The sequence below is a fragment of the Martes martes genome, assembly GCF_963455335.1.
Source record: "Martes martes genome assembly, chromosome: 7".
Classification (NCBI taxonomy): domain Eukaryota; kingdom Metazoa; phylum Chordata; class Mammalia; order Carnivora; family Mustelidae; genus Martes; species Martes martes.
In genome coordinates, this window is record NC_137894.1 from 117767646 (window position 1) to 117788690 (window position 21045).

The window sequence follows — 21045 nt, forward strand, 5'->3', positions numbered from 1 at the left end:
GATCATTTTTTTAAATAATCCTTTTAGAACACTTCTGCTGTTTGGGTGCTTCCGGTGTTTTCACTCTGAGATAAACAATCTTCTGATAGGTTAGATAAGCAGTTCAGCTAGAATGCCTTTTATTTTTTTTTTTTAGAATGCCTTTTAAATATAAAACTTTTTAAATGCATAGTATAGCTTTTATTGAAAAATGGTTTTATACATCAATCTCATATCTTAAGTTTAAGATAATATAATTGAATTGGGGAAGGAAAGTCTTTGTACTCTATGGCAAGTTAGAGACCATTTACAAAATAGAATGTTTTTTCATGTATATAATGTCATATGTTTCTTTTATATACAAAGAGTATTATTATTCCTCCTAATGGCATTTCATTTACTTAAGGGAAAAACCAATACTTACGTGGAACTTGAGCAATAGCATTTTCATCCAGCATCATTTCTGCAATTCCTTCCTGATTTACATCAATTTCATCTATGTATACCATTTCAGTTAGTGCTCGTGCCTTTAAAATCCAAGCTGCCTATAAGCGTGGATAAAATAAAGCATATATTAAGTAGAATTAGAAGTACTGCCTACAGAAGCTTTATTATTGTCTAAGTTTCCACTGGGCCTGTTTACCACTTAGTGCATTATATTAATTTAAATGGCTATGTCAAGAAACTAATAAAAGAAGGCAAGGTCATTACTAATCAAGAAACACCCATTAGATCAATTACCTAGTAAATAAAAGTGTTGTAATTACCTGGTAGTCTTCTAACATGACTTTTTATAAGTAAAAGAAGATCTTTAGAGAAAATTGTACTAGAATAGTAATTTGAAAACAAATTAATAAAGCTACGACCACAGCGCTCTTTCTGCCGTCCTCCTTCAGGAACAGAGTCCATCATGAAGACCTTCTTGATGGTTTAGCTCTAAACCTACTTCCCTCTTGTCTTTCTCACAGAGCATTCTCTTTATACTCCTATTATATGTACTTACCATACTCGAGAAACTGTAATTATTGGGCATAGGTTAGCCCTCCCTTCCCCAGAACACAGTCCTTTTTACCTTGTTCAGTTCTGAATTTTCCGTAACACCTATGGTTTTTGCACACATTGGTATTCCAAAAATGTTGACTTGAACTAAGATCAATTTCTCCCAGTTCCCAATAACTAATCAACACAATCTTGGTTGCTTTGGGATCTAGCCAGTAGAAAACCTGCTAGAAAGGGGGGGGGGGGGCGCAGTGGATAGAAAAGGCAATTAAGGAATCTGGAAAATATCAGCTTTGCTCTACCTTGAGAAATTAGATGTCAAGGTCTGCACAGTTAAATATCTTCTTAAACATTTAAAATGGCTTTATCAGAAATGTTTACCTTTCTGCTCCACTAGAGAATAGAAGCAAAGAGCAATAAAGCTTGTCCAGTGGAGGAGCTGGGAAGAAGGCAACTCTTGAGCAGAAGCACAGAATTGACTCTAATAGTACAGAGGAAGCAGCAGCATGGGAACTTGGGGGATGGTGTGAGGAGGGTTCACACATCAGGCTGTGAAGCAGGCTGAAGGAAGGCAAAGGGACTGAGAGAGGAACAGATGAGAGCTCCAGAGGTCCAAAAAGTCCTCACATCAAGAACCCAAGATGCATTCACTCACGCACTCAGTCCATATCTACTGAACACCTCCTAGTTAACGTGGCATTGGGCTAGGTTCTGAAAAGGAAACACGAGAAGATTAAAACTTGGATCTTAATTTCCCTGAACACATCAGCTATCTGAATTAAGTGTCAAGGCAAAGCAGTGCATGATAGGCGACAGGTTTGTGGTATAGAAAATAGTTTTATAGGAATTAAAAAGCAGAGATCCTTTTGTGGGCTAAAATAATTGGAATGCATATAGCAGACAAAAATTTTTAAGGAAAGAAGAAAATATTTATGCTTTCACTTTAATGGGAATAAAGAAGGCTGCCTTCATTGCATACTTAGGTTCCTAAAATGAAATTATATTTGGTTAGATGATTAGCTTTTTAGGCTTATACTTTCCTGGGTAAGGTTTATTGGATTCTCATCAGATAACTTACAATAAAATGTTTCAACTATGTGGATTTAACACAACTGAATGAGCAGAACACAGAATCAAAGAATTTGTAAAAAAAAAAAAAAAATCAATTCCAATTGGAACTGCATCTAACTGTGGGAGCCACTAAAGTGTGGAAACAATTGGAGGTTTTCAATCCTCAAAGATCAAGGAAGGTTGGCAGATCTATACAAGTATGGTCAGGGAAGTCATCCCTTGCTTGAACTAATGGTTTAATTTAACTTCAAAGATGGAAATAAGTAATCCTGATTTATCTTGAGTCCCCATGGCTCATACTGCCCTGCAAGCATCTAATGGCTTTCATTTCTCAAGAGGGCATTGCTTGTTCAGCAGTCTGGTGGACAGGAAGGACTGCAGCATTTTCTTTGAAACAGTAAAGCAAGATGTGGGCTCCGCCGGTTCACTCCCATATTACTAGGGAGCACCTGCTACCTACGTGCCAGGTCCTGGGAACAGAAATGAGTAAACCACAGCTCTCCCAGCTCACACGAATTTCAGTGTTGTTGGAAAAATGCAATAATGAAAGTCGGGAGCATACTGTGGGAAGGCAGAGAGTGGCACCCAGCTGCCCGGAGGGTGGAGGAAGGGTATGAGAAAGGAGTTTGCTAGTGGCAAAGACTGGAAAGCATGTGATAGGCAAAGCAACGGGACCAGGACAGGCTAGCTTGAAGGCTCATGACAAGTTTAGCAAATCCAAATCAATTGGTATATGGTTGAATCGGGTTCGGCTGAGGCAGCAGTGAGAGAAGAAACTGCAGAAAAAGGCAAAAGGCTGATGACAGACCCTGGATGCCACAGTGAGGTATATGGACTCTCATCCTGATGAGGAGGAGCTCATGAAGCTTCAAAACTATGACTTGGGAGTCCCAGTCAAATCGACCTTCTAAAAGCCATGTTCTAATTATTATAGTATCATTTGTATATTGGGCATTAATTATCCCTGCACATATCTTTTTAACAATTTGCATGTACCTACTGTTACAGTCTACTCCATCATGCTTCCTGACATCCATCTACCTACTATTAAATATTAAGAAGGTGCAACTGTTTTTAATATTAGGCTAAGCAAAACAAAAGAAAGTAAATCCACTGTTCCCTCCCCACCAAATGAATAAATGCTTCACATCTTTTTAAAAATGTGATTCCACAAGAACTCACTTTTTAAAAAAGGTAAAGAGATCTATATTTATTTCAGTTTCTGGAACCTAATTCTTCAGAAGTAGAAATAATGATGGGAATCTTGTATATTTAAAGATCTATAATAAAATCTATTTAACCATTACTTAATTTTAAATTTCATCAGTATTTGAGATATTAATCTTCCTGATGTTCCTTCTGTCCTAACAAAAATGACCTTGAAAAATCACATACCACTGCTTGATTAAACATCAGACTGTATTCAAAGAACTGCTCTTGGCAATGTGAACAATTCTTGGGATTTTGATGAAAACAGCAGATGGGGCTTTGGCTTTAAAAAAAAATTAAAAATTTTATTTTGGAAACAAGCCAAGTATGTTTTACAGCCCTAAAATCCTCTGTTTAAATTAAAACAAACAAAAAAAAAAGTTCAAAACTAATCAGTGATTAAAGTAAACTGCATAACAAAGCATAATGGATGATCCCAAACTGCCCCTTGGATCTGAATAAAAACATAAATTGGTATTATCAAATAATGTTTAAATTGTTACTAAATGACAGGGTCATGTAGTAAATATACTTGAATACCCATCCATTGGAAGTACTGTGAAATCAACAAAAATCATAGAAGTGTCGGAACTTTTCTCAAGGGAAAAGCACAGATTCTCCCAATCTAAGCAAGTAATCATCATGTCAGTTATGTCCTTCTTTGTCTGTGAAACATAATCCCATCTCATTCGCCTACTGAGGCAGTCTACAGGACATTACTCTTGAGGCAATAACATCAGGGAAGTAATGCTTTGCTTGCACTATCTTCTGTGAGGTTGATCCAGTTTTAGTTATGAAAATAAACAAGGTGAAAACTCTAGTGAATGAGCAAAACATGTTTAAATTGTCCTGTTCCTTTTAATACAGAATTTGACGCCACTAGTTTGACATAAAAGAAACAATTTTGTTAGGTTATTATTAGAATAAGGCCACCAAAGAACAGTGTGTCTAACCTGATTAGCCATCATAAGAATCAGTAACATTTGACACTCTGCCTACTCTATAAAAATGAAAAACTGAGGCACAAAATATTGAATTGTTACTGTGAAGCCTCATTTATTTTGAAGTTGTAAAAATGTGCAAAGGAAGAAGGCAAAATGCATGAATAATGAGCTCAAAAGAATCCTGTCAGACTTGTTCCGTTTTTATTCTTTTAGATCACTATCCAGTGGATAATTCAGTCTACAGTAACAGAGCAGAAAAGCAGTACTAAATACAGATCCTTCATCAAGTTCCTGCGCTGGCTGGAAGCTTTCAAATGCCATTTACAGTTTTAAAACCATACAGGGCAAATTATTGGTGTTTTAATTTAATTTTAACAAAATCTTCCAAAATTACTGAAAACAAAAAGCACATTACTTACTCTATTTATAATTTAGGTCCTTCTCAAATGAATTGTGCATATATTATGCAAAAAACAGTTCTGTACCATCTATCAATTTGGTAATGATTATGAACACTGCAGACAATGTTTAAATTCTTTTCAAGAACAGAGTACTACCTTTTAACCCATTTACGTGCTTGTTTAATGCCACACAGACCTCTATCAGAGTACTTTGTATCTTGCTTTCTTCTACAAGTTTACATGATTACTCACATGAACCACATATGAGGTTCCAAACTGTTTATTTACCTAAAAACCACTGTTGCAATTCTCTTGTCATGTGGTGGGGCAAACACCTGGAAATACTGAAGCTATCTGATTTGTAGCACTTTCGTCTCTTCACCCTATTCCCAGACCTACTGGAAACCCTCGAAGTTAAAAGCTTCACCTCCTCTCCTTGGATTCCCTCCAGACTCATTCACCGGGTCTCATCCACTTAGCAGGTCTCTCTGGCCACCTATCCCGCAATGATTTGGTAGACATGGCTATCTGGCCAGTAGTATTCCTTCCTTTCTTCCTCATGGTGGCAGGCACCGCTCTCTAAAACCAAGCCCTTCCCAAGCAGAGTTAGCCTAATCTTTACTCAAGACACTGTCCTATCCATCACGGTCTTTTTGGACACCTGGGGTTCTGCTGACTTCTTGACTCGCTCACTTTCTAAGCTCCTGATTCCCCTTGTCTCCTTCTCTAATTTTCTCATCCTCTGGTCAATATTGGTCATTTCTATTTAAACTCCAAGTCTTAAGACCATAAGACTACTAAAAAAAAAAAAAAGAAGAAGAAGAAGACCATAAGACTACTCATCTAAAAATGTTGGAAATATAATACTTTACATAAAAAGGTACAGAACGTGTGGTAGAGATGGCTAATTTTGTAACAGCACTAATAGATATGCAGCGAGTTTTCTAATCTATAGGACCAAGTAAGCAATTGAAATTATAGTATTCTCTAAACTAAAGGTTGCTAAACTAAACCTTTACCTGAGGCACTGGCAATTCAGGATCTGGTTCCTGGAAAGCATTAAGAAGGTAGTAAACATTTTTAAGAAATACGGTTTCTAAAATAAAAAGTCTTAGTGACTAATTAGGTATGCGTAGGTGAACTCAAACTCATTCAATAAAAATTCAAATATTAACTTTAATCTTTCCCCACAACTGTTTTCAAGAGTTTTGGATATATTAATACTAATATTGGTATTAGTGTAAAACTAATATACACTGACAAGTGCTGAATTTTCTCCAAGTAGGAAATTCTAATTACTCTAACCTCATTTAAAGCACAGAGAAGTTATCTTAACTACTTATTTAATGAAGACACAAAATCTCAGAAATTACAATAATTTTACAACTATACCAAGGGAACATTTCTTTATACTCAAAAATAAGTTCATGGTGGTTAAAACATTCAGACTTTAATCACTTGGGGAGAAGGAAGAAAATCCACATACTATAAGCCCTTCTGCTCCACATATAAATAATGGGATTAGTGCCTGAAGATAAAGAATTAATTCTCAATGTAATGTACTCTGAGAAATGTTTATAAATAGACTATGTCACATATATTAGTGTCAGGTGTTAATAAACTCAGGGCTTTTTCTGTTCAAACTAAATAGAAATCCTCTGGGAAAAAGTCAGAGTTGTAACAAATGTATTTAACAGAACATCTACATTTATTTATCTACAGTTAGCAACCTGCACTGAACACTCAGTTGGCAGCATTTTTTATTAGGGAAGCTACTAAGAAACAAAACAGAGAAAGAAAAAAAAAGATCCTTCCTTGCCTTGCTTTCTATAGCTCTAAAACCCAAAAGAATACCCTAAATATTTTTTTAAGAATATATTATGTGCACAAGCAATGTGTAAGCCATCTGGTCACCATACAAAGATAAGCAATTTCTGCAGCATGACACGCAGTAGGAACATGAGAGGAACAGGTTAAGCTAGGCTAGAAAAGTGAAGGCCTCAGAGGGTGGGATTTAGAGAATATTTGGAAAGCAGCTGAACCAAACACAAAACAGCAACTAAGAATACATGGCAACTGGAGGTTTTCAATTCCAGCGTGTATAAGGAAGATCTGGAAGAGTACAGATTGCTTAGAACTCACAGTCCATACTTAACCATACTGATACAGGCAATGAGATGACAAGACATAACCCTGTCTATTCTTTCTTCTGTTTATTTGTGAACATGTCTGTATGACACATATCTCTCATTTAAGTCTCATAACAACCACCGGAGGGAGGCAGGTCAATGTTATTATCCATTTGACAGATCAGGAAACCAGTTCAGAGAGGTCATACAATTTGCTCAAGGTCAGCCAAGGAAGCCAGAGCTCCTCCTTGCCAGCGCATCTTGGAGATTAAAAAATGAGTTGGACATAATAAGGCAGGATTGAAGCATAAAGTGTAGGAGAATACAAGATAAGTCCATATAGAAAGGGGAGAAAATGTTAACCGGAGGTGACTGCAGATAATACTTGGAAAGGAAAACAAAACAGGTAAAAGAGCTAGAAGCCTCTAATCGTTAAGTAAAAGCTGGATGCCTGTTATTCTGCCAAGAGCAAGAAGATGCTTCCAGTGGCCCAAATTCAAACCACCAGCTCAGCCTCGGTGTTCTGTTCACTGATAAAGGTCTTTGTGCTCCCTGGGGTTCTTCTGCTCCACAGGAACACATCTGTGACTTACCACACAGGTAAAGCATGTGGGGAAATGACAAGCAATGAGAGGGTCAGAGAAGACAATGAGAGGCCTAGAGGATGGGAAGGTGGACAGATAGGTGAGGTTGCTTAGATGGGAGAAGGAGAAAGACAGAACCAGGAGTGAGGCAGAGAACACTTTAGTCCCACAGCATGTCCCTGACATAGCTGGTCCCCTGGCCAGGTGCTGAAAACATTCTATGAGGAAGGCATGCAGAGTTATATACCTTGCAGTAAAATGTATCAAATGCTATATTCAAGTTAGGGGCCAGTTAGATATGACTTAGAGGGAGAGGGGGAAAACAGAATACATGGGAGATAAGAAGGGAGTCAGAGAAAAGGGAAGGAGATTATTCTGGAAATTACTGAGTACCAGGGATCTATGAACTATATTCAACATCACTTTGTCATCAATTTCACTGAACACTTTCCTCACAGATGCGTTCCAGGTTACCAACAATCCTTTCAGAAAAATATCAATGATATTGATCCTGCATGGAAACTGCATGAATCCTGCATGGAAATCTCTCTAGCTATCTAGAGACAATAGCAGCTAACATTTGTGATCACTTACCATATTTTAATGAACTTAACCCTCACAACAACCCTTTGAGGCATATTATCATCTCCATTTTACAGATGAGAAAACCCTCATCTGTATATAGGCAGTGTATAGGCAGTATTTGAACCCAGACACTCTGGCTCAAGAGCCTGAACTTTGCTGAGTATGTGAGAGCATAGCAAGGCATGAAAGCCGGCTACTATATGGTGAGGGAGACCAAGGCTGGGTATGGCTGGTCTGGACTGGAGATCCATCAGGAGTAGCAAGACTAAGAAGGAAGAGTCAGGATTTTTTAATTTAGAGATAGGGCAAAAAAAAATTTTTTTTTAATCACTGGGACTTTCATCTGTGGGTCTCTCAATTAGAGGCTGTTATTTAAATTAATCCATCCAAATAGGGAACCACAAGTCAGGTTCATTTGGTCTAGCAGATTATTTCCATGGGCATCAACACAGTTGAGGCTAGGGGAGCCTGGGTGGCTCAGTCAGTTAAGTGTCCAACTCTTTTTTTTATTTTTCTAAGTATCTAACTCTTGATTTCGGCTCAGGTCATGATCTAAGGGTTGTGAGATCAACCCCTGAGTCAGGCTCCCCTTGAACGGCTCCATGCTAGTGCCTGCTAGGGCCTGCTTAAGATTCTCCCTCTCACAATGGACTCCAGGGAAATAAACCAAGGGTTATAGAAGGGAGGAGGGTGGGGGATGGATGAGCCTCGTGGTGGGTATTAAGGAGGGCATGGGTTGAATGGAGCACTGTGTGTTATACACAAACAATGAATCATGGAACAATACATAAAAAACTAATGATGTACTGTATGGTGACTAACATAACACAATTTTTAAAAAAAGAAAAAAAAGAAACAAAAATATTCTCCCTCTCCCTCTCCCCCACCAACTTTCTCTCTCTTTCTCTTTCTCCCTCTCTCCCTCTCTTAAAAAAAAAGAAGAAGAAGAAGAATCACCAGGCCTAGCCCTAGAGTCAGAAGAGCTGGGCTTGATCCTCAGGGAGTCACTTAGCTGCATGACCTTGAACTAATCATACAACCTCTGTAACCTAGTCCTCCTCTTGAATTGGAGCAATAGGGTTTATGGGGGGTTAAAAAGAAAAGCTTGCATTTTTAAGAATATTTCATAATTTTCAGAGTCTTTTCACATATGCTATCACAGTTAATGAAATGTAAGGTGCTATCACTTTCAATAAGAAGTATCAGTCACATAAACAATTCTATAATAAATAGAAAGGCACCAAACTCGCTAGTACTTCCCTTTTCAGAACGCAGAACTAACTCCCAGTTGTGGCACATCAAATTAAGACTTCCCTTTGACTCTCCTTCAAAGTGAGTGAGAGGACAGGGAGCAGTGACACTGCCTAGAACCAGCAAATACTCATTAGCATCAACTTCAATTCACATCAGTTTGCTTCCTTCCTTCCTCCCCAGGGTAAGTCTTTCTCTCTTAGGGTGTTGCTATTACTTCAGGGAATCAAACCTCTAGCTAATTCTGAATGTGACTTCTTAATTGCCACCAATACTTACTCTGGCTAATGAGTCTGACCCAGCTCTGTTCTGAAACTACTGAGACATTATTCAGAAGGTAGCAGTAACAAGAAGGAAAAAAAAAAAAAAAAAGTAAGAGAACAGAGAAATGGATGGATGTCAGAAGGTTTGGGGAGATCTAGGGACCAAGCAGCCAAGTAGGCATGTAAATCTATAATTCAGCGGGAATACAAATTCATAAAATGAACTGCTCCACAGAGTATAAGAATCAAAAGATTAAGTTTAGCTGAGTCTCCACGGCCCCAAAGAGGAAATAAATTAGATAATCATACAGAAAGATGGCTTTGTTTTGTTTTGTTTTGCCTGGAGCACCAGATCATTGTCTCAATCAACTACTAAGATGTAGCTCACTGGGGACCCCTGGTTCCATGTCTTTCCTCTAAGCCAGTGGCTTTCAGCCTTTTCTCTATCTCCAAATCATTTACAATAATAATCCCCTCTCTGTAACATCTCTCATTATAAGTAGAGATTGGGGAGGAGAATGTGAATTCCCATTCAAAGCCAACACTCCCACTCCCAGAATCACTGATTTTAATAATTTGAAAATCTATCAGAAATCTACCCTATAATAAAAGCATACTGTCTTTTAAAAACCTCACTGCCTGAAAAATCTGCATGTTTTATGAACTGTTTAATTATAATGGAGCTAAAAAAAAAATGGGGGCTGGTTTTAAAGCCATGCATCTGACATATGGAACACAAAGAACAGTAATCAGATTAAGCAACTAATCGGGATGATAGACATGAGCTGTAACAGCAAGCATTCCCTCTGGGTCACATTGCTGTGTGGAAGGAAGACTATTTTGTATTTCTCCCTTTTGTATCTTACAACTTACAACTACTTGTTCAATCATGATTGAAAGAACACTTTGAACAAAGATAGTACCTCTCTATGAATTTCTTGTTCTTACTGTATTTTATCAAGCAGGGAAGCTATCATAAATTAACCAATTATCTTTCTTTCTTTATTCCCAAGAGATCAGAACCTTAAACTCATGCTTACAGACCCTGCCTCCTTATTTCGCACTATTCCGTACCCGGGAAAAACAGTTCACAATCCATCTTCTTCAAGAACCTCGCCCCATTACCAAATACCATGTTCTTACAGTCAACCTATCCTTCAGTCCTTCTGTGTCCAAATAAAAATGTATTACTCTAAGGAAACATGCTATTCCACGCTATACCTCCCTGACCAGGCTAACTACCCTGACTTTGGCAAGAATCAAAATTAAATAAAATCCAGATGTCCTAATGGAAAGTACAAGGCACAACTTAAATATTTTTTATTAATAGTACCAAAATTGTATCTCTTAAAGGAGGAATAAAAGGAATAATCTCCGCAGTGGGCTTATCCTAAAAGGCTAACGTATTGGGACCAAAATGGGATTTTTGAGACGCTCCCTGGACCAGCTTAAAGAAAGATGAACAAATAACAAATCACTTTAGAGAGGTTCTCCTCACCTGGGACAAAAATAAGCAAACCAAAAGTGAAAAATAACATCCCAAACAAAAGCTATTTTTGTCTTAGGAGGGGGTGGGGGGGAGAGCAAAACTGAATCCATTTGGCACACAGAAAAAATATTTTAACTTCCTTGCTCTTCCATGTGTCCAGACACTGCTTCAAAATCATTCATTTGTACTAAAATCGGTTTGGTGGCCCAGGAATGGTAATTCAAAGAGCTGTGGGGGGAAAAACACTCTAAAATGTAGAAGCCTCAAAAAAAAAAAAAGCCCATGAGGCTAAACGAACATGTGAAGATAAATCAGCTAACTGCGGAGCTGAGGACCATCTGCTTCTGCTGTGATCACATTTCTGTTAGCTTTTCATAGATTGGTGGTCTTGCTATCATTTAACTTCCTCCATTGAAACAATAAGAGCATCATTAGAAATGCCAGTGATGATAACTACTATCAAAAACACTCTCTTGGAGGAATCCAGGAAGAATTTTCTTAACTGATTAAAAAACAATAAGGTGGGAGCGCCTGGGTGGCTCAATTGGTTGGGTGCCTGCCTTTGGCTCAGGTCATGATCTCTGGGTCCTGGGATCAAGCCCCACATCAGGCTCCCTGCTCACTGGGGAGTCTGCTTCTCCTTTTCCCTCTGCCCTCTCCACCCCCACTGTGCCCATGCTCTCTCTCTCTCAAATAAATCAATAAAATCTTTAAAAATTATAATAAAAAATAACAAGGTATACAACGTGTTCACTTGCTACGTTTATATATTGTAGGATGATTGCCATTATGATGATAGTTAGCACCTCTATCACAGCTGTCATGTGGAACACAGTAGCACCCCTACCACATCACATAATTGCCATTTCTATTTTGTGGTGGGAATAATAAAAACAAAAAAAAAAAAAATCAAGAAATGAGTTAAGAATGTCCATAATGCAATTACATTTATTTGAAAAGGTAAATATATGTTTAGGAACCTATGGGGGTGGAAGGACACAAAGGTCCTCAGGCAACTAAGATGATCTTTGTAAACAGAAGGGAAGGTGGTACACATGGATAATGCCATTAAAATACACAGGAGTGCCTGGCAGGCTCAGTCAGAAGAGCATGCAACTCTTGGTCTTGTAGGTTCGAGTCCCGCATTGGGTGTGAGATTCCTTTACAATACAGTCTTTAAAACACACACACACACACACGCTCGCGCGCAAACATGAATACAATCAATACACTCATTCAGCAGATACATAATGAGAACCTCTGTGTAGCAGACTCTGTGCCATACCCATACAGATATGCCATCCTGGATTCATGTTGTAAGGAAAGGAAGGAGAGTTTTCAAGTTCTTAATCAAAGGAAACTTCTTAAGCTTCCTAAAGCTCTTCATTATTTGTATCATCACTCCAACATAAATATTTTTAAATGTTTTTATTAAATAACAAAAAGGCTATGAAAAACCCACAGCGAATACCATTCTCAATGGAGAAAAACTGAGAGCTTTTCCACTAAGGTCAGGAACACAGCAGGGATGCCCATTATCACCACTGCTATTCAACATAGTACTAGAAGTCCTAGCCTCAGCAATCATACAACAAAAAGAAATTAAAGGCAGCCAAATTGGCAAAGAAGAAGTCAAATTCTCACTCTTTGCAGATGATATGATAAACCCAAAAGACTCCACTCCAAATCTGCTAGAACTTGTACAGGAATTCAGTAAAGTGTCAGGATATAAAGTCAATGCACAGAAATCAGCTGCATTTCTATACACCACCACCAAGACAGAAGAAAGAGAAATTATGGAGTCAATCCCATTTACAATTGCACCCAAAGCCGTAAGATACCTAGGAATAAACCTAACCAAAGAGGCAAAGAATCTATACTCAGAAAACTATAAAGTACTCATGAAAGAAATTGAGGAAAACACAAAGAAATGGAAAAATGTTCCATGCTCATGGATTGGAAAAACAAATATTGTGAAAATGTCTATGCTACCTAAAGCAATCTACACATTTAATGCAATCCCTATCAAAATCCCATCCATTTTTTTTTCAAAGAAATGGAATAAATCCTAAAATTTATATGGAACCAGAAAAGACCTCGAATAGCCAGAGGAATGTTGAAAAAGAAAGCCAAAGTTGGTGGCATCACAATTCCGGACTTCAAGCTCTATTACAAAGCTGTCATCATCAAGACCGTATGGTACTGGCACAAAAACAGACACTCAGATCAATGGAACAGAATAGAAAGCCCAGAAACAGACCCTCAACTCTATGGTCAACTAATCTTCGACAAAGCAGGAAAGAATGTCCAGTGGAAAAAAGACAGTCTCTTCAACAAATGGTGTTGGAAAAATTGGACGGCCACATGCAGAAAAATGAAACTGGACCATTTCCTTACACCACACACAAAAATAGACTCCAAATGGATGAAGGACCTCAATATGAGAAAGGGATCCATCAAAATCCTACAGGAGAACACAGGTAGCAACATCTTCAACCTCAGCCGCAGCAACTTCTTCCTAGAAACATCGCCAAAGGCAAGGGAAGCAAGGGCAAAAATGAACTATTGGGACTTCATCACGATCAAAAGCTTTTGCACAGCAAAGGAAACAGTTAATAAAACCAAAAGACAACAGACAGAATGGGAGAGGATATTTGCAAACGACATATCAGATAAAGGGCTAGTATCCAAAATCTATAAAGAACTTATCAAACTCAACACCCAAAGAACAAATAATCCAATCAAGAAATGGGCAGAGGACATGAACAGACATTTCTGCAAAGAAGAAATCCAGATGGCCAAGAGACACATGAAAAAGTGCTCCACATCACCTGGCATCAGGGAAATACAAATCAAAACCACAATGAGATACCACATCACACCAGTCAGAATGGCTAAAATCAACAAGTCAGGAAATGACAGATGCTGGCAAGGATGCAGAGAAAGGGGAACCCTCCTTCACTGCTGGTGGGAATGCAAGCTGGTGCAACTACTCTGGAAAACAATATGGAGATTCCTCAAAAGGTTGAAAATAGAGCTACCCTACAACCCAGCAATCGCACTACTGGGTATTTACCCTAAAGATACAAATGTAGTGATCCGAAGGAGCACATGCAACTGAATGTTTATAGCAGCAATGTCCAAAATAGCCAAACTGTGGAAAGAACCTGGATGTCCATCAACAGATGAATGGATAAAGAAGATGTGGTATATATATACAATGGAATACTATGCAGCCATCAAAAGAAATGAACTCTTGCCATTTGCAACGACGTGGATGGAACTAGAGGGTATTATGCTGAGCAAAGCTTAAGTCAATCAGAGAAAGTCAATTATCATATGATCTCCCTGATATGAGGAAGTTGAGAGGCAACATGGGGAGTTTGGGGGGTAGAAAAGGAATAAATGAAACAAGATGGGATCAGGAGGGAGACAAACCATAAGAGACTCTTAATCTCACAAAGCAAACAGAGCATTGCTATGGGGAGGGGGGTAGGGAGAGGGTGGTGGGGTTATGGACATTGGGGAAGGTATGTGCTATGGTGAGTGCTGTGAAGTGTGTAAACCTGGCGATTCACAGACCTGTACCCCTGGGGCTAATAATACATTATATGTTAATTTAAAAAATAAATAATAAAATAAAAATAAGAAAATGGCAAGATTTCTACATACTGGGGGACACCATACCAGGAAATATTTCCAAAATGAAGTAACAAATGGGCACAAAATACACAAATCTGTGCTAAGAAAAGCATACAGTAAAGGAACTCTCAAGCATGCTGGTGGGAATATAAGTTGATGCAGCCACTGTGGAAACAGCATAGAGGTTCCTCAAAAAATTAAAAATAGAAATACTATACGATCCAGTAATTCCACTCCTGGATCTTTACCCAAAGAAAACAAAAACACTAATTTGAAAAGATATATGCACCCCTGTGTTTCTTGCAGCATTATTCACAATAGCCATGATATAGAAGCAGCCATATCCCCAACCACAGATAAAGAAGATGCAGTATGTGTGTACCATGGAATATTACACAGTCATAAAAAAAGAATAAGAGGCGGGGCGCCTGGGTGGCTCAGTGGGTTAAAGCCTCTGCCTTTGGCTCAGGTCATGATCCCAGGTTCCTGGGATCGAGGCCCATGTTGGGCTCTCTGCTCAGCGGGGAGCCTGCTTCTTCCTCTCTCTCTCTCTGCCTGCCTCTCTGCCTACTTGTGATCTTTGTCTGTCAAATAAATAAATAAAATCTTTAAAAAAAATTAAAAAAAAAAAAAAAAAGAATAAGAGGCACCTGGGTGGCTCAGTGGGTTAAAGCCTCTGCCTTCAGCTCAGGTCATGATCCCAGGGTCCTGGAATCGAGCCCCGCATCAGGCTCTCTGCTCAATGGTGAGCCTGCTTCCCTCTCTCTCTGCCCGCCTCTCTGCCTACTTGGGATCTCTGTCTGTCAAATAAATAAAATCTTTTAAAAAATAAAAAAAATTTAAATTTAATTTAAAAAATTTAATTTTAAAATTCTTTAAAAAGAATAAAAATGCCTCTCTGCCTACTTGTGATCTCTGTCAAATAAATAAAATCTTTAAAAATATTTTAAAAATTTAAATTTAATTTAAAAAATTTAATTTTAAAATTCTTAAAAAAGAATAAAAATGGAAAAAAAAATGCAAGCCATTTGTAACAACCTGAATGGACCCTAGAGGGTATTATGCTAAGTGAAATGAATCAGGCAGAAAAACACAAATACTGTATGATTTCATTCAAAACAAAACAGACAAAAAGCAGAAACAGATTCAAATATAGAGAACAAACTGATGGTTGCTAGAGGGGAGGAGTGCAGGGAGTAGGCAAAATGGGTGACAGGGAGTGCGAGATAGAGGCTTCTAGTTATGAAATGAATAGGTCATGGGAATAAAAGGTACAGCATAGGGAATATAGTCACTGATATTGTAATAGCATGGTATGGTGACAGATGGTAGCTACACCTGGGGTGAGCACAGCATAATATAGAAAAGTTGAATCACTATGTTGTACACCTGAAACTAATGTAACATTACATGTCAACTATACTCAAATTAAAAAATTAAAAATAATTACTTAAAAAAGAAAAGCATACAGTGGAAAAGCACAGTGTTCAAAGGTTGAGCCAAAAAATAACTAACATGAGTGAACCCTATAAACTTTTCAACAGCCCTATCCAGCTATCAAAAGCCCAGTCTGGTAAGGTAAACTTCCATTCCTGATGAAATAGTGCATTGTTCTGGCAATATATATAGTTCTTACTTAACTAAACTACCTCAGCAAGACAAATAAAAAGGATTACAAAGGAAAGGAATATCATCAATTTCTTCTAGATCTGGTACTGATTCTCCTAGGCCTACTCTGATATTTATAGGAGCTGAACATATCAACCCCTGCTCAAAACAAGAAAATACTAACAAAGCAGTAACATTTTTTTAATGTCTGTGGTATTAGACATTAACTATATCACATTATAGACTATTCTTTCAAATCCACAACAAATAGGCCAATAGAATAGGCCAAGACCTAACAAGACTTAGTACCCTAATGATCTTAACCATGTCAATGGTTAACCAATGCCAACAGCAATATTTCCCTAAATAAACCTATGTCTTTTTCTTCATTATCATTATCAAAAATCACAGTTCTACCAAATACACTTTGTAACAAGTCTTTAATCCACCAAGAGGGTCCACAAGGCCTAATGAGAGCTGTACAAGAAACTAAATAAAAAGACCCAAGCCCTTACCTTATTTAGCTGCTAATTCAGGAGTTGTAGTCAAAGTCCTTAATCTGCTTATCTTACTCTTCCTAGATAAAATGGAGCAAGAAGATCTCTACAGCCCCATCTAAACCATTAATGAAAATACTACTACTTTGCCCTGCACTTTCCAAAATGATCTCTCTCCAAGATGATACAGGAGCTATCTGTCCCTCTGCCCCATCCCCCAAAAGGCGCCAGAGATCACGTAAGTTTCAGAATACTGTCTTAATCAAATTTTGTTAGTTTCCTTACTTCAGGACTTTCCAGAGCCTTTAATCCAAATACATAAATATGTCAAAATTCTTTACCATTTAGCTAAAATCTGGAAAAAGGCACAGTAGATGGGAAAATGTACTGGGAAATGTTGAGAAACACACCATTTTGAAAAATTTTAGCTACATAAGGGCCAAAGAGGCAGCATAGTATAAAGACAGTGGGTTTACAAGCTTAGTAATTTTGGACAAATTACTTCACCTTGTGCCCCAGTGTAGTCAATCTATAAAATGGTGGAAATAGTACCAACTTCCTAAAATGGCTGAGGATTAAATGAGATGAATTATAAAATCCTCAGAACCAAGCCTGACACAGAGTAAATAATAAACATTAGCTATTATTTTTGTAACCTACTTTGCAATGTTATTCCAAGCACAGAAATACATATAATTGACACAACTTATGCCTGGTAAGTAATAAGCATTCAACAAAAGGTAATTTAATTGAACGCACATGAAATTCTGATCACAGTGCCAAGCACAAACTAAGTCTGAATTCACAGGCACAGTACTGTAGTGAATGCACCATGATTATGTTACTAAGATTATAGGATCTTTTTATTTAAAGTTTTTAAAAATTTATTTGACAGACAGAAAAAGAGGGAGAGAGAGCACAAGCGGGGGGAGTGGCAGAGGGAGAGGGAGAAGCAGACTCCTTGCTCAGCAGGAGTCTGATGCGGGACTCAATCCCAGGACCCTGGGATCATGACCTGAGACGAAGGCAGATGCTTAACGGACTGAGCCACCCAGGTCCCCCAAGATTATAGGAGGTAACCATTAATAAAAACAGTGCTGCTTTGTCTTTAACAGTGTTTCCCATGTCTCCCTAGTATGATAACAATGAAGATATCTGAGCCTTGCCCACTTCTAAAAATAAGTTTCAGAATTATTTTATTAATCAAAATTGGGCAAAATTAAGTTCCTTTTCTTCAGGACCCAGGGCCTTTAGTATGAATCTTGAATCTCTAAGTAGGCAATGTACAGTTTCCAAATGCATTGACTGAGGAAACTTCCTTTCACTGGACAGTTCTTGGGACAATTGCTCTGTGGAACACAGAATGGAAGCTGCCCTAAACTGATGGAAAAACAGAAACAGCATGTAAAGTACTTGCAAACCATTGTGCCAAGAACAATGTCTGGTATATCACATAGAGTTTTAACAAACTTTTGCTGTACAGATGTAAAGGGGTCATGATTTTGTAACATTCCCAGACATACTCGATTGTGGAATCTTTTTTTTTTTTTTTTGAGCAGCATCTGTAGGACTACTGTGGCAAGAAATACACTTAGAAAAATGCTTCCTAAAAAAAAAAAAAGAAAGAAAAATGCTTCCTGGGACAGCAGGGTGGCTCAGCTGGTTAAGTGACTGGCTTTTGATTTTGGCTGGGGTCATGGTCAGGGTCCCAGGGACCCAGCCAGACAGCAGGCTCCACACTCATCAGGAAGTCAGCTTGAGGATTCTCTGCTCACCCTTCCCCTCCCCGCCAGATGTTCTTTCTCTCTCTGAAATAAATAAATCTTAAAAAAAAAAAATGCTTCTCCATGGAAACGCAATCCTATTAACTAACATGAACAAACACAAAAGAATCTAGCTTTGTATTCCCACTAGCACAGATTGTTCTAGGATTCTTCTATCTATCTAAAAGTCAAAACATTCACCTCAACAGGTTATCCTCCAGCCACTTGCTGGGAACTAAGGCAGAGCCTAGTAACAGTGTTCACACATATGCCTGCACTTATGTAACTCCCCTCAACCTCCCCTTTTTTCTAACATCTCCAGGGCAACACCACTAGAGGAAAAGCTGGAAAACCAGCTTTTACCAGAAGCACTGACAAACTGCCACAGCTCTGCTCTTCTTTTTTCTCCTTTTTTGCCTCTTCCAGGAACTACCTGCACCGGGGTATATGACCATTTTCCCTCTTTAATATCTTACTTCATCTTATTACTGCAGTACAGTAATAGTTTACTTAAGTTCTCTTAAAACCAATGTCATCATTCCTTCTTTTAAGGGGACTTCCCCCCACCCCATCTTCCCCTCCTAGATTCGCATTTCTCTAACTTGTATTTATCCTCAAAATGCACTCATATCCCAGAATCAAAGCCTCCTTCACTCTTGGAAAACAATCTTAAGATGAAGTGGAGAGATCACAACGTTTGGTCCCAAAAAAAAGAAAAAAAGAAAAAAGCAGCTATTTCAACAAGAGGTGAGAAGTTACAGATTTTGTTTATACATCACTGTCTTGTAAATTAATAATACACACGCAGCGAACTTCAGAGCCCATCCATATGCAAGTATAAATGACTTATCAAAGTTGTGCACCAAAGTAAAACTCGGGATTTTTAAAGTGTTTCTCTAAGGGACCCATAAAGGAAAGGGGCTGCTGAAGTTTGAGGAGGGGCGGCCATGGCACGGCACTCGAGAGTCGCGCGGGGACTCGGGGACGCCGCCAACAAGGACGAGCCAGACGGGTCCTAAGGGGTTCCAGATGCCTATGCTGACCACACAGTCAAGTTCGCCCTGGGCCTTCCTCCCCGGAGCCCCCACCCAGCGGCCGGGGGACCCCCCAGGGCCCTCTGCCTCTCGCTGGGATCCACAGGGCTAACGGGATCCGGCTGGTACCTGGTCGTAAGGGGACTTCTCCAGCATCTGCGTGCACAGATCTGCGCAGAGCTGGAATTTCCTGCGCCTAAAATAGCTCCAGGCGAGGAGCAGCGGCTCCATCTCCGAGCCCATGGCGGCGGAAGGCGGCCCACGAAGGACCAGGGCCCGGGCCAGGTGGGCGGGGTCGGGAGCGGGAGGCGTCCCGCTCTGCCCGGCAACGCGGCGGCAAGGGCCTTGCTGGAGGGGTGCCCGCATCGCGCCTGAGATCAGGAAAATGAAAACCCGGCTCGAGCAGAACACAGCTACAAAGCTTGTCAAACCTTGGTTGCAAAGAGGGTGTACTTTTAAAGGATACATATTTCATTAATTTCGAGAAGAGGGCGCCATGGATAAATGAAGAGGTAAGTGACTTAGACACCTACAACTAGGGCCCTCCACTGTGGCAGAGGAGGAGCGGTTGCCTAGCAGCCGAACGCTCTGCTTACTTTGCGAATCTGAGAGAAGTCGCAGGAGTTGACCCTCATACGGGTCCCTGTCCTGCTCTTCCCGCGCATGCATCCTTGCCCCTATCATTTACCCTTCAGACTCCAGAAACACAGCCATGAGAACAATTTCTTCAATACCATACTGTCCACCGGAACCCAAAGACCGACATCCTAAAATTCTCCAGTTTGTTTCTTCAAGTCCTCAACAACAACTCAGTGTTCAGATAAAAAGGGGCATTGGATACGGCTTAGTCCAAATGACACATTTTACATAAGAGAAACTGAAGTCGGCTCAGAGAAGAGAAATTATTTGCCTGAAGTCGCATGAAGTTAGGAAGCTGGACTGTAATCTGGGTGACTACAGACTGTTAATACAGTTCATTCAACAATGCGTACGGATTCTGGATTATAAATTGGTGACATTTTTACAAACGAAATAACGCAACACACAAAAAAAGGGAGCTTTTTGAAATGCCGTCTCCAAGCAATTACTGTTTGTCAAATGCTTACTTGTGCAGAATGATTTCTTTAGGCACAGTTCTGACTTTCCTCTAGAGATTTACACAGATGACAAATATCTTTAATGGTTATGAAAAAAGAAGTGTGACCGGATTAAATCCAGGTAGACTTCATTATGGAGGACTAGGAGAAGCAAGAGAGAAAAAATTAACTTGATAATGAAGAACTCTAAATCTCCTTAGCAAAGATTAATCACTCACAGTTCTCTCAAACTGCTAAAGTACCATAGTGTAGACATTATATATAATCCAGATATTTCTATCTTTCACAGATATCAAAACTACCTTTCTAACCTGAGAAATGGGTTAATAAGAGTAGTTTTTTTTTTCTCCTTTACTAAGCAGTCTTTCTCGAATTTTTGCATCTTAGAAGCAAATAGTTATGGTTATTGTAATTACTCTATTTTTGTTTCCCTCAAAGTGCCTCTAGAAATGTATGCTGTCCTAAGCAGCCTACCATTTCTGGGAGTCGGGCTTTAGGAC

The 21045-nt window shown here is 39.0% G+C and overlaps 1 protein-coding gene across 1 annotated transcript in view; it reads right to left on the reverse strand.

Annotated features, from left to right (window-relative positions):
• Positions 1 to 19701, reverse strand: part of TTC8 (tetratricopeptide repeat domain 8) — a 57997-nt gene extending 38296 nt beyond the window's left edge. Inside the window, exons 1-2 of the mRNA XM_080809170.1 lie at positions 19578 to 19701; positions 404 to 524 (exon numbers count right to left, since the gene is read on the reverse strand). Coding sequence (XP_080665296.1) covers positions 404 to 524; positions 19578 to 19691 — 235 coding nt within the window. The 5' untranslated portion in view covers positions 19692 to 19701. The remainder of the gene's footprint in view (positions 1 to 403; positions 525 to 19577) is intronic.
• Positions 19702 to 21045: the final 1344 nt, after the last annotated feature.